This window comes from Anolis sagrei, chromosome 4, assembly GCF_037176765.1.
Source record: "Anolis sagrei isolate rAnoSag1 chromosome 4, rAnoSag1.mat, whole genome shotgun sequence".
Lineage (NCBI taxonomy): Eukaryota > Metazoa > Chordata > Lepidosauria > Squamata > Dactyloidae > Anolis > Anolis sagrei.
In genome coordinates this window covers 17,097,394-17,109,957 of record NC_090024.1, presented here as the reverse complement: position 1 = coordinate 17,109,957, position 12,564 = coordinate 17,097,394, and the positions used below count along the sequence as shown (strand labels likewise).

Below are 12,564 nucleotides of genomic sequence, written 5' to 3'. Positions count from 1 at the left end.
TGTTTGTGGATGTAGGATTAATCAATATTCAACAACACTCAAACATCCAGGCTAAAAAAAAAATCATTTTCACATGAGGCAAACCATTCTGAGTAGCCAGTAACACATTCATATCTGCAATTAAATTTTCTCTCTCCCTTATATAGCTCATCCCCATGATCTACAAACTCTATATGCATGGTTTCATTTACCATGCTCCAAAAAATACTCTTTCTGGCAAAAAGTGTTTGTGGGCCTCTCTGGCAACTCCAGTGTAATTCTATAGTAAGCTTTACATCCAGATAATAAGGTTAACTATTATCTGTGCTTTCAGATATCCACAGGGGTATTGGAATATATTCATCATTAATATAGGAACCATACAATTATAGTAGCTTCTATTAAAAACTATGATCATTGTTATTTCCAACTTAGAAGAAAACATTTTTGTTTTGCGTCTCCCAAAATTAAGAAAGAGACATCAACTCAGGAGGAAAATAGCCATTTGAATTTATTTGCCAAAAAAAACTAGCTACAATGACATTGTGGTATAATTTTCTACCCCAAAAAACAAAACAGAAGCATTATGGGAAATTTCCCATAATGAAGAACCATTCTTTGTTTCATCCACTCTGCAGACAACCAGAACATGTCACTTCAATGCTTCAATAGTCCTTGCAAGCAAATTTCCAACCATCTGCTAGTTTTCTCCTCCTCTGTCTTACCACAGAAGTAACAGTGGTGGGAAGGTTCTTATTTCATCACAGCATTTCTCTCATTTCAAGTCCTGAATATATGAATCTTGCTTCACAGACCATGTGGTAAAGAGTGCCCACCATGAAGAAGACTCAAATGTTTCTAGCACTATTTCTTCATTTGCTTGCTTTGTTGTTCCTGGACATTCCTGAATGATGTCACTGGATACTCTATGTTGAACTGTGCCGAGATTCTTCCAGCACTGCTTGAAATTGTCCATTTGATCTTTCTTGACAGGACCCAAGCAAGTGTGCATTTATTGGACTTCCAAATTTAAGCAGGAAAAGAGGTTGTTTCCTCATAAAGCACCCTCAACAGGTTTCTTGTATCACATGTCAACCACAAAACAGCTTATTTAGGCGATCCCTCACTATTCAAGTACGATGGTCTTCCAAGTGTACTGTCTTGGCGGTGGATACATATTCTTGACCCACATGTTCTTCCACAGTAAAGTGGTTTCTAGGGTTGGCTTAACGCGCCTTCCTCTTGACATGTTTCTCCCTTTCACCCTCCATTCGTGCCTAAACAGCATAGGACAATTTTAATCCCAATACCTTACATCAGAGCAGTGGTTCTCAACCTGTGGGTCCACGGGTGTTTTGGCCTACAACTCCCAGAAATCCCAGCCGGTTTACCAGCTGTTAGGATTTCTCAAGAGTTGAAGGCCAAAACACCCGGTTGAGAATCACTGCACCAGTATTCCTCATACTCTGCTCCTCTAGGTGTTTTGGATCTCAGCTCCCAGAATTCCTAACAGCTGGCAAGCTGGCTGGGATTTCTAGTAGCTGAAGTTTGAGAAACATTGCTACACCCTTTAATCAAAAACTGCAATAAATATGTTGACACAGTTGTTGTCTATAGTAAAATCAAAACAAAGAAAATAAAACCTGTTAATGATAGATAATCGAAAGCTGGAATTTTTTTTCTGTAACGTATACATAAACTTATAGGTTTAGTTCTGCATGAATTCTGCAACAAAATTTGAGTGTGGGGTACTAAAGTACCCCACTCTTAACATGAGTATTAATATGCATCAGCATTGATAGTTATTCAGTCCACCACCATACGCTGTTGGACTATGGGCTCCAGGAGCACTACCCAACACAAAGAATGGTGGGGGGATACTGAGAACTGTGATTCAACATCTGGAGATCTATATGATCCCCCCTTTCCTGGTTTACAGACAAAAAGCAATACATAAAATTTTGATGTTCTACTATTTTGTTAATTCTGTTACAGAAGATGCAAGGTGCCTACAATGGAAAACAAATGCATATTTTCACAAAATGTCATCTTTTATTCTGAAATTATCACGAACTCTTAAGAGGCATGTGTTGGATTAGAAAGACTGTACAAAATATTTAAATAAAAATTAATGAGAAAAGGTAGACATTTGTTAGTTTTTCACTTAGGTACAATTTTTATGGTTTATTAAGCAAACCATCTGCTTCAATTCTAATTAGAATGTTTCCTTGTTTTTTAGAGCCAAAAATAGCTTTTGCATGTTTCTAAACTGTGCCTTTTACATAAGGCAAGTCAGATGTCTACCAAGAATCAAAGACAAAGCATATCTTGGCCTCGTGATCTCTTTTTATATCAGGGTCTCAGACAATGCTATTATCAGGCTTAAAAAGCAGACAGTTACATCAATTCATTTACTTAAGGAGGCAGATGTTCCCATCGAGTCACCTCTGATAAAAGACTAAAATTGTTCAAAGTGGCTGCAGCCTTATATGATTTAACCAGCAAGCACCAGAGTGGTCAATCTTTTTGGCCCTGAAAGTCCCATCAGGTATTGAAACAAAGGCTGTAAATGTGTGCCCCCTCCTCTCAGCATGCACAGGCTAGAAAGTTTAAGTTTGGATCACAAGGTGGAGGGAAATAAGTGGGACTCAAGCCTTACTTTCTTGTGTTATGCTTTGTTGCCTGCTTAAAGCTTTACTATAACTCCATAACATAGCTACATGTTTCCTCAGCAACTAGTTCTAGTCTTTAACATTCTCTTGGGTGTATCCAAAGGCACTGCCTCCTTTGTGTTCTTAGATGTCCTTCCTAATTTTAGTGTAGGCTCCAACACACATTGTGTTGACTTGTCACTCTCACGGGATTTATCTATTATGCCACTCATGTCTTGCGATCTATTCTTTGCTGTACATCTCCCTATAGGTTTCAGGTCCAAAGATTTCTTATTGTCATTACCTTCCTGAGTTTCAGAATCAATGAAGCAACTGCGACATCGTTTAAACAGTGTCCACTCCAGTGGTGCTGTTCAGCTGCATGAACAAGGCATTCAAGATTGACTACATGTTTTTGTATGCCAACTGAAGATCAAGAAAACACATATTATATAACGGGGTGAGTGGTGTGATTATTATGGATCAGCGGCAACAAGTTCAATTGCTGGGCTCTCTTGAATACAAAGGGAATTTCTTAAAATTTGAATTTATGCATCTAACACTTAGCTTCAGTTTCCCCACCTTATTTCTCTTGTTTGCTATTTTTATTTTCATTAAACGATTTGGGGTCTCAAAGAGGCATGACCTGACTACTGTCAGCTTTAAGTTCTATTTTTGAAAATACATAATGTACCACACAAGGGCCAGAATTTCTAAAAACAACTCAAGTCTCATCATTATCACCAACACATCCTCTGTGCATTAGTGGATGGATTCCAAGCGGGCAATTGTCCTATGAACTGCGAAGTGATTGTAACTAAACAATGTTTCTGGGTTTTTGTTTTGTTTTGTTTTTGGATCACATCCCCTTCAACATGATTTCTCTTTCTTGCAATATAACTCAAAATATGCTCATTCTGCCTCTTGTGTACTCAATCTGCTACTATGGAAACTCACGTTAGTTCCCTTGCGCTCAGGCATCTAAATGCTTGGTCACATATACCTTAGCACCTTCACCTCTTCACTACTGACAAACTCTGCCACTTTTTTCTTGCTCAACTGTTGCTATTTGTATGCTCAGGGGCATACAAATTTCTATGCTCAGGGGCTCTGCTCAATAAGATACCACACCCACAATTTTGAATTGACCACAACTAGGTACACACATGGTTTTGGACCTAGGCATTGATCAACTCACTTGTAAATCAATGAGCCTCTCCCCAGTCCAAGAACTGTAACCACTGAGTTGACAGGTTTTTGGGGATCCATATCAGGTGTGATCCCCTACCTGCCACCAGGAGGTGCACAAGGAGCAGCCTACTTCCGAGATGGACATGGCTATACCCTCCCTCCCCCCAAGATCTAAAAAAGAGCAGTTTTAAACCACAAACACTTACAGTAAAAACCTACTGTAATAGTCAAACTGTATTTGAGTATACACATTACATTCTTAAATGTATATACAGATTGAGCATCCCTTATCTGGAAATCCAAAATATTCCAAAATCTGAAAATGACCATGAGTGGCTAAGATAATGAGACTTTTGCTTTCCAACTATTCAATCTGCACAAATTTTTACTACAAGCACAAAATTATTTAAAAATATTGTAAAAAATTACAATCAAGCTATGTGTATGAGGTGTGTATAAAACAAATGAATTTCATGTTTAGACTTAGCGCCTGTCTCCAAGATATCTCATTATACTTATAAAATAATCTATAATCTAAAATACTTCTGGTCCCAAGCATTTTGGATAAAGGATACTCAATATGAACAATACTTTTAAAACAAATATAACTGGTCTATTATTTTAGTTCATAATTGTTATATGTATTTTGCCTGGGATTCTTACCTCCTTCTGGTCAAGCTGCAATGAAGATTTTATCAAGTCTCTAAGTGCAGTAAGCTGTTTCTTTTCTTCATCTTGTGTCTGCTTTATCTAAAGCAAAAAAATAAAATAAAAATCCCAATTGATTTGGCCTTCAAAAGTCCAACTCATGTTTTTATTTTATTTTAATCAATACATTTAAATATATTTAAACTGGATGACTTTTTTCTACTCAAGTATTTTAAAACAACCATGGCCCTTTCTACACTGCCATATAAAATCCAGATTATCTGCTTTGAACTGGATTATATGGCAGTGTAGATTTATATAATCCAGTTCAAAGCAGATAAAATGGATTATTTACTTTGTTAATCTGGATGATATGGCAGTGTAGAAGGGACATGTGAATGTTTTTCTGATGTATTTCATCCAAAGCTGGCAGAAAGCCTTTTCTAATACACAACTCCTTATTACTCCCAAATACTTCGATTTTGTTACAGCCTTTGTGAAATCTTAACAGGAAGTGCTATGACTTCATTTCCAGTCCCAGTTCTGAGAGGGCAGCAGAGGAAAGTTGAGATATTTGAAGTCAGAGGGGTGAATCTCAAGGAAATTGGATACTGGCTCCATACATTGCTTTCTCTAGCATTAGCAAAAGGGCTAAATCTACTTGAAAAGAAGATGCGAGGAGATACTGTAATAAGAGCATTCTTGTTTCCTATAGACTCCACAATAATTATCTGTTGGATATTGGAACTGTTTTCTGACACCGTTTTTGGGGATTCTACAGAGAGAGGATCATTGCTTTATCCCTTTCACATAGATGTTCAAAGTAGGCTGCAATGGGAAATTTGTTCATCCACAAGGGAAAGTGCTGGTTATGACCTTTAAAGCCCCAGACAGTTTGGGTCCAGGATATTTAGCCAACCACATCCCTTTGTATGAACCTGCCCAGGCCCTGAGATCTTCAGTAGGGGTCCTTCTCTCAGTCCCACCCCAATCTCAAACTCAGTTGGTGGGAACAAGAGAGCGGACCTTCCTTGGTGGGTGTCCTTCGATTCTGCAAATTCCTTCCCAGAATGGCCCCCTCCCTGCTGTCCTTTGGACGGCAAGTTAAAACCTTTTATTCAGGCAGGCTTTTAAAGAAGATTGTCAGGAGCTGCTGTGATTTTATATGCTTTTAATCATGTTTAATACTGGTTTAATAATTGTATATTTGTATATCTGAAGTTATATTGCAATGAGTTTAGTTGTGGGCCACTTTGGGTCTCCATATGGAGGGAAAAGTGGGATGTAAATAAACATCATAATAATAACAACAATGATGATGATGATGAGAAGCAACAGGAAAAGCTTTTACAATATTAGGATTTAAAGACAGAACTGCAAAGACTCTGGCACAAGCCAGTAAAGGTGGACCCAGTGGTGAGTGGCACGCTGGATGTAGTGCTTAAAACAATAAGCGCTGACAAAATTACCATCTATCAACTGCAAAAGGTCACCCTACTTGGATTGGCACGCATTATTGGCTGATACATCACACAGTCCTAGACACTTGGGAAGTGTCCGACGTGTGATCGAATACAAAAGCCAGCATAGTGATCTTGTTTGCTGTGTACCAATCTTGTTGTGTATCAAATAATAATAATAGACTCAACCATAAAAGCATGAATTCGCCAGGATGATGAACACCACCTTTCATCAACAATTTAAAAACTCGAGAGCCTCTATCTAGGATGCATGGGAGGAGAATTATGAGCCAAACACCTCCTTACCATTTTGAAAATTTAAAAAAATCTCTGAGGGTGAACGGTAACACGTCTTGAGTGAGATGAAAATAGGACACTACTTTTTGATAGAAAAGTAACATCAGGGCATACGACAGCTTTGTCACAATGAAATGTGAGAAAGGGCTTGTCATGGCAGAGCCATGTGTTTGCCCACATTTCTGCAGATATAATAGCAAATAGAGATACAACATTATAAGATTATGAGACAATAATTTGTTATTGCCAGCTAGAGGCTCAAGGAGAAAGCCTATTAATTGTGAAAGTGTTAGAGGGAGTGACCATGGAGTGATTGTTGGTGAGACAAGGGGATAATGACCAATTCTTTCAAGAACTTTAAAATTATTGGATTAATAAAGAAAGCACAGAATCATATTGTTGGAAGCACCCTCATGGGCCATCCAGTCCAACCCCCTGCCAGGAGGCAGGAAACTTTAGTTACTGGCTGATCTGCCACAATAGTAGCAAAGACTAAAGGAAGAAATCTTGTCGAAGGCTTTCATGGCCAGAATCACTGGGTTGTTGTAGGTTTTTTCAGGCTATGTGGCCATGTTCTAGAGGCATTTTCTCCTGACATTTCGCCTGCATCTATGGCAAGCATTCTCACCTCACTACCTCTGAGGATGCTTGCCATAGATGCAGGCGAAACGTCAGGAGAAAATGCCTCTAGAACATGGCCATATAGCCTGAAAAAACCTACAACAACCAGGAAGAAATTTTGTTTCTTAAGGTGGGCTGAAGATGAGAGGCTCTTTTTAAAGAATTTACATAGAAAATCTAAGTCAGTTCAAATACTATATAACCTTATGTCTTTCTTCCAAACAGAAAAAAACAGTCTGTATTTATTCTCTGTATCAGGGAAGGACATCTTCTGCCCACACAAGGAACAATTTCTGAATAATGAAGTACAGAACAAAGATGGAAAAGGGCGAGAGAGAATGTGAGGGAAAGAAAAGTTTTGTTTTGGCGGTACAGAAGAGATAGGCTGGATCTACACTGCTCTATACCCCAGGATCTGATCCCAGATTATCTGGCAGCGTAGACTCATATAATTCAGTTCAAATCAGATAATCTGGTATCCAATCCTGGGATAAAGGGTAGTGCAGATCCAGCCATAGAAAGTAAGGAAATATGAGAAACTGAGACAAACAAAAGACAGTGAAATAGAAGACAAAAGCTACTCAGTTCTGGGGCATAATGACAGAATTGAGAGTGGATAGAGAGAAACCAATGGCACAGTAGCTTGGAGGTTAAGGACATGTATGGTTTGTCTGCTAAGTAATTCAGTCCTAGAATAATCTGGAAGGATCTCTGCATAGGCACAAACACTCGTTTCTGTGAAGCACTGATACTCCAAAGAAGAGAGAAAAGTTACCAAAACATAATATTCTCATTTTATGAATAACTTACATTATATAAATCAGCAGCCAATTTTTCAATGTACTGTTTCAATTTATCAGCTGTCTTCAAGCCATCTTGGAAGAAACTGAAACAAAAAATATTACAGTTTTAAAATCAACATTGTTCTTTGATTTCTTAATGGAAACACTTTGCTCACATTTTCTGAACTTGCATTTCAATAAACAACTACATGTCATTTGAAAAGTGGGAAAGATTGGCACCAAGTAAGGAGGAGAGGAAGGCATGTGCTCCGCGAGAGAGAAAAAGGAGAGCTGGGCTGCTGTGCAGGGAGGTGAGGATCCTGGCAGGAAGGCGTGGGGCTGAAAGAAGCCCTTCTTTCAGCCCCACACCTTCCCGCCAGTAACCTCACCAGAGTATAAGGGGGGGGGGGGGTGGTTCAGCCTATAAAATGAGTTGAAAAACTAGGCTTATACTTGAGTATATACAATAATTTTCCAACCATTATTCTGATTTATTTTAATGATTTGTACTTTAAAAAATTGGCCACTATGTGCTCCAGCAGCAACTAATTGGATCTTTGGCCTAGTAGAGTCCATGGCACAGAAACAGAGACCTAGAATATTCAATACAGAATGTCTTCCAGAAGCTTAGACACAGAGGAGTAAAGTTTAAAACATATGACACGAGAACAGGAGGAGAAGAAATGGAAGGCAGATAGTAGTAAAGGCTTTCTCCCTTTACATTTTTGTCTTTACTGCAAGCATAACATTTAGTAATTATCCCTGGCTTTGATTTTTGCTATTCCAGAACCCTAAAACAGGATACAGGTACCAAATTCTGGTGAGTCTCCTCAATACAGCTTCTAGAGGAGGCATTGTCAAACTTCGTCCCTCTAGGTGTTTTGGACTACAACTCCCACAATTCCTAAAAGCTGGTAGGTTGTTAGGACTTGTGGGAGTTGTAGACCAAATTACCTGGTGGGCTGAAGTTTGCCCATACCTGTTCTAGAGAGTGTAAGGGGAGTTTGTTTAATAAAAAATGGAAGGATCTTGGAAGCTGCACAGAGCCCATTTTGCCCATTCCTGAAGCACAACATGTTAGAATCTTGCACATTTACTCTAAAAGCAGATGATGCTATCAATATAAAGGGTGCTCAGATTTAAACTGATGCACCAAAGAAAATAGCTGAAGGATTGTACTTACTTGCATTGTGCATGATAATACTTTATAAGATTCTGTAGAAGATCCACACCTTTCTTTGTCTTAATTTCATTAACCTTAATGAGATACTGTAGAGAGGAAAACCAAACTCAGTAGGATAATTATACATTGTGCCATCTCAGCGTTGTTCAAATGCAGGTTCCGTTTCTAATCTGTTTTAAACAAACTCAGCTATTATCTTGGAGGTTGCTTTGTAGCTGACATCTAAAAACACTCAGCAAATACTGTGATTAAAATCTATGCGTATACAGAATAAATTAATATGAAACAGTAAGCTTAAATTTATTTAAAAGCAATTAAGTCAACCACTGTGACGAACTTTGTAAACATTTTTTCAGCTGTTGTTTTCCTGCAACCTCAGTTCAATCAGTAATCCCTTCTGATACATCTAATTAGTTTTTTTTTAAAAAAATAGTAGAGAATATACTTAATTGCATTGAGATCAGGCATTATAGTGAAGTGCTGCACTGAATAAACCCTTGGCACATTTGGATTTAAAGCTGAACAGCTGGGTATGTATACGAAGCCACAAACGTCAGGTGTGCTTGCAGTTATAGTTCCTTTACAAGTCCAAAACTCACTGCAAATTTGTTTGTATTAATTATGGCTCATAGCTGCTTTAAAACTGAAAATGCTCATCCTTATTTATCGTGTCAGGGGCAGACCAAACAGTTGCAAACAAACAAACAGAACACAAAGTTTGCAAGCTTGGTAGTTGATTAAATTTCGTTTGACCAGTATCTGGCCACTTGGAGTGCCTCTGGTGTTGCTGCAAGAAGGTCCTCCATTGTGCATGTGGCAGGGCTCAGGTTGCATTGCAACAGGTGGTCTGTAGTTTCTCTTCTCCACACTCACATGTCGTGGATGCCACTTTGTAGCCCCATTTCTTAAGGTTGGCTCTGCATCTCATGGTACCAGAGCGCAGTCTGTTCAGAGCCTTCCAAGTCGCCCAGTTTTCTGTGTGCCCAGTGGGGAGAGTCCCTCATTTGGTATCAGCCATTGATTGGGGTTCTGGGTTTGAGCCTGCCACTTTTGGACTCTCACTTGCTGAGGTGTTCCAGCGAGTGTCTCTGTAGATCTTAGAAAACTTTATCTTGATTTAAGTAGTTGACGTGCTGGCTGATATCCAAACAAGGGATGAGCTGGAGATGTCACTGCCTTGGTCCTTTCACTATTGGTTGCTACTTCCCAGTGGATGTCAGGTGGTGCAATACTGGCTAAACAGTGTAATTTCTCCAGGGGTGAAGGGCGCAGACACCCCGTGATAATACGGCATGTATCATTAAGAGTCACATCTATTGTTTTAGCGTGATGAGATGTGTTCCACACTGGGCATGCATACTCAGCAGCAGAGTAGCATAGGGCAAGGGCAGATGTCTTCACTGTGTCTGGTTGTGATCCCCAGGTTGTGCCAGTCAGCTTTCATATGATATTATTTCTAGTGCCCACTTTTAGCTTGATATTCAGGCAGTGCTTCTTGTAGGTCAGGGCACAGTCCAGAGTGACTCCCAGACTCACCCTGCTCCACTGAGACAACTTACTGACTTCACCAAATGTAGGGTAAGATTGCTTGAGTAGTGAAGCCAACATTTCACTGCTCTACAGAAAGGTCTATGATGCAACAATCCTCCACTGAAAGGTTCAGGTTTCTTTATGTCTTAACACAGGAACACTAGCAGTTTCATTCTTGTTTGAATTCCACTTTCATTAGCTCTAGCTACATTTACGGGTTGTATGAATACATCCCATAGGCATTTTTAAGAGTTACAGCTGATACTTACTTCACACATCTGGAGTTGAAATAGCCGTCTTTCTTTTTCCATTTCTTCAGCTATCTCAGCTCCAGTGATTTCTGTCCGTATCATTCCATGCTGTTTTGCATGTTCCCTTTTTTCCTTTTCGATTTTTGTGCTGTAATTGCAAAAACATATATTGAGGAAACATGGGAAACTCTAGAAAATCACATCCAACATGGAGCTAAATTAATTTCTGTTTCCTTAAAAACAACCCAGGTTCTTATAAATATTTTACAAATTTCAGTACAAAACAAACAATGAGATGTCCCCATTACAGATTTTTTTTGGAAATTGTTCTGGTGATGATTGGAACAACTTGGGTGTTTAAGAAATCAAATATGGCTGTGCCAAGAATGATTCAGTATACCTATGCCTAAGTCACAAATATATATATATATATATATATATATATATATATATATATATATGTCTTGTCTCCTACTATTTAGAAATATCACTCTTCTCATATATTAGAGATAGCCTTTGATGAAAGAAGGTAGACAGCTTTTTGATATTGCCTGTGTCCACAGTACCTGGGGCTGAGGTGGCACAGTGGGTTAAACCGCTAGCTCCAGGAAAAGCTGCTGACCGGAGGGTTAGCAGTTTGAAGCAGCAAGTTGGACTAAGCTACTGACTGTCAGCCCTAGCTTCTGTCAATATAGCAGTTTGAAAGCATGCAATGCAAGTAGATCAATAAGTACCACCTCAGCGGGAAGGTAAGAGAGCATCACATGCAGACATGTCGGCAAAACACAATTGGAGGTATCTATGGACAACAGTCTCCTCGGCATAGAAAAATGGAACAAGAGAACCTCCCCATGTCCGGAGTTGAGCATCGCCTCCAGACACCAGAGATGAATAGGTGAAGGCCTTTTCCTTGTATGTGTATTGTATTGTATGTCATTGTGTAAAAAGGCATTGAATGGTTGCCTTACATGTGTATTGTAATCCATTCTGAGTCCCTCCAGGGAGATAAAGCAGAATATAAATAAGGTATATCATTAGCTAAAACTCAGTGAACAAAGCCCCAAATGGTTCCATTAAATGATATTATAACAACAGTGAGAGCAAAATATTAGATATAAGAAGAGTACTGATGCTTCCAGGGCATTTCACAAATAGCATATATCAGGAATTCACTGTTTCCAAAAGGAGTGTATTTTGAAAGCAGTTCTAGCTTCATGTACATTTGTAAAAAAAAAAAATCTTTGAGGTCATGAACCCAACTTTAATTTCTGCATGTAATTTTGTGTAAATGTAAATTCAAATAAACATGCTTAACAGTCCTCCCCAATTGTTTGTATTTCCTTGATAAGATGAGCCTTAATATCCTGTTTTCTTGGATCTCCAAGGGTACTAGTGTTTTGCTCAGATGATGACCTGGAGCTACAAACAATCTCATGTATATATTTAAAAACATAATGAGTAAATACACTATGGGCAAAGCTACAACACAACAAAGACTATGTGAACCCATATGGTGTAAACAAGGCACCATTGCCATTTGTGTCACTCCATTTTGTATGCTAAAAAAAACTCGGTCAAGACGTTGACAAGAACTCAACAACACTGTGTTAGAGAGAGCAGACACTAAATATAAAAACTGTTCAAAATTGTACTGTTTACAAAAAACACAGTCATTATTTCAAGAGAAGTTTTCTTAACACTGTATTCCTGAAGGAGTCAAAAATGCCATTCAGAGGTCCTTTCCTCACCCTCGATTAACCTGTCAAATAATTTTGGATGCCATTAAAAGTCATTTGGAGACGCCTGCAGTTATATAAGGTAGCCACATGGTAGAAGCTATGTCGTTTTGCTACATTTGCCCTGTAAGGTTTGTAGGGATAGAGGGCAAGCTATCCTCGTAACTGACCCAGTACAATTAATTGTAAGAACCATATTTTCATCTATTCTAGGAACAGGAAAGCCTTTTTGATG

The 12,564-nt window shown here is 38.8% G+C and overlaps 1 protein-coding gene across 5 annotated transcripts in view; it reads right to left on the bottom strand.

Annotated features, from left to right (window-relative positions):
* ASAP1 (ArfGAP with SH3 domain, ankyrin repeat and PH domain 1) overlaps window positions 1–12,564 on the bottom strand; it is a 178,994-nt gene that overhangs the window by 63,825 nt on the left and 102,605 nt on the right. For all 5 annotated transcript variants that reach the window (XM_060775871.2, XM_060775877.2, XM_067467283.1 and 2 more), the window contains 4 exons: window positions 10,612–10,741; window positions 8,813–8,898; window positions 7,658–7,733; window positions 4,485–4,571 (listed from right to left, as the gene is read on the bottom strand). In XM_060775871.2, coding sequence (XP_060631854.2) covers window positions 4,485–4,571; window positions 7,658–7,733; window positions 8,813–8,898; window positions 10,612–10,741 — 379 coding nt within the window. The remainder of the gene's footprint in view (window positions 1–4,484; window positions 4,572–7,657; window positions 7,734–8,812; window positions 8,899–10,611; window positions 10,742–12,564) is intronic.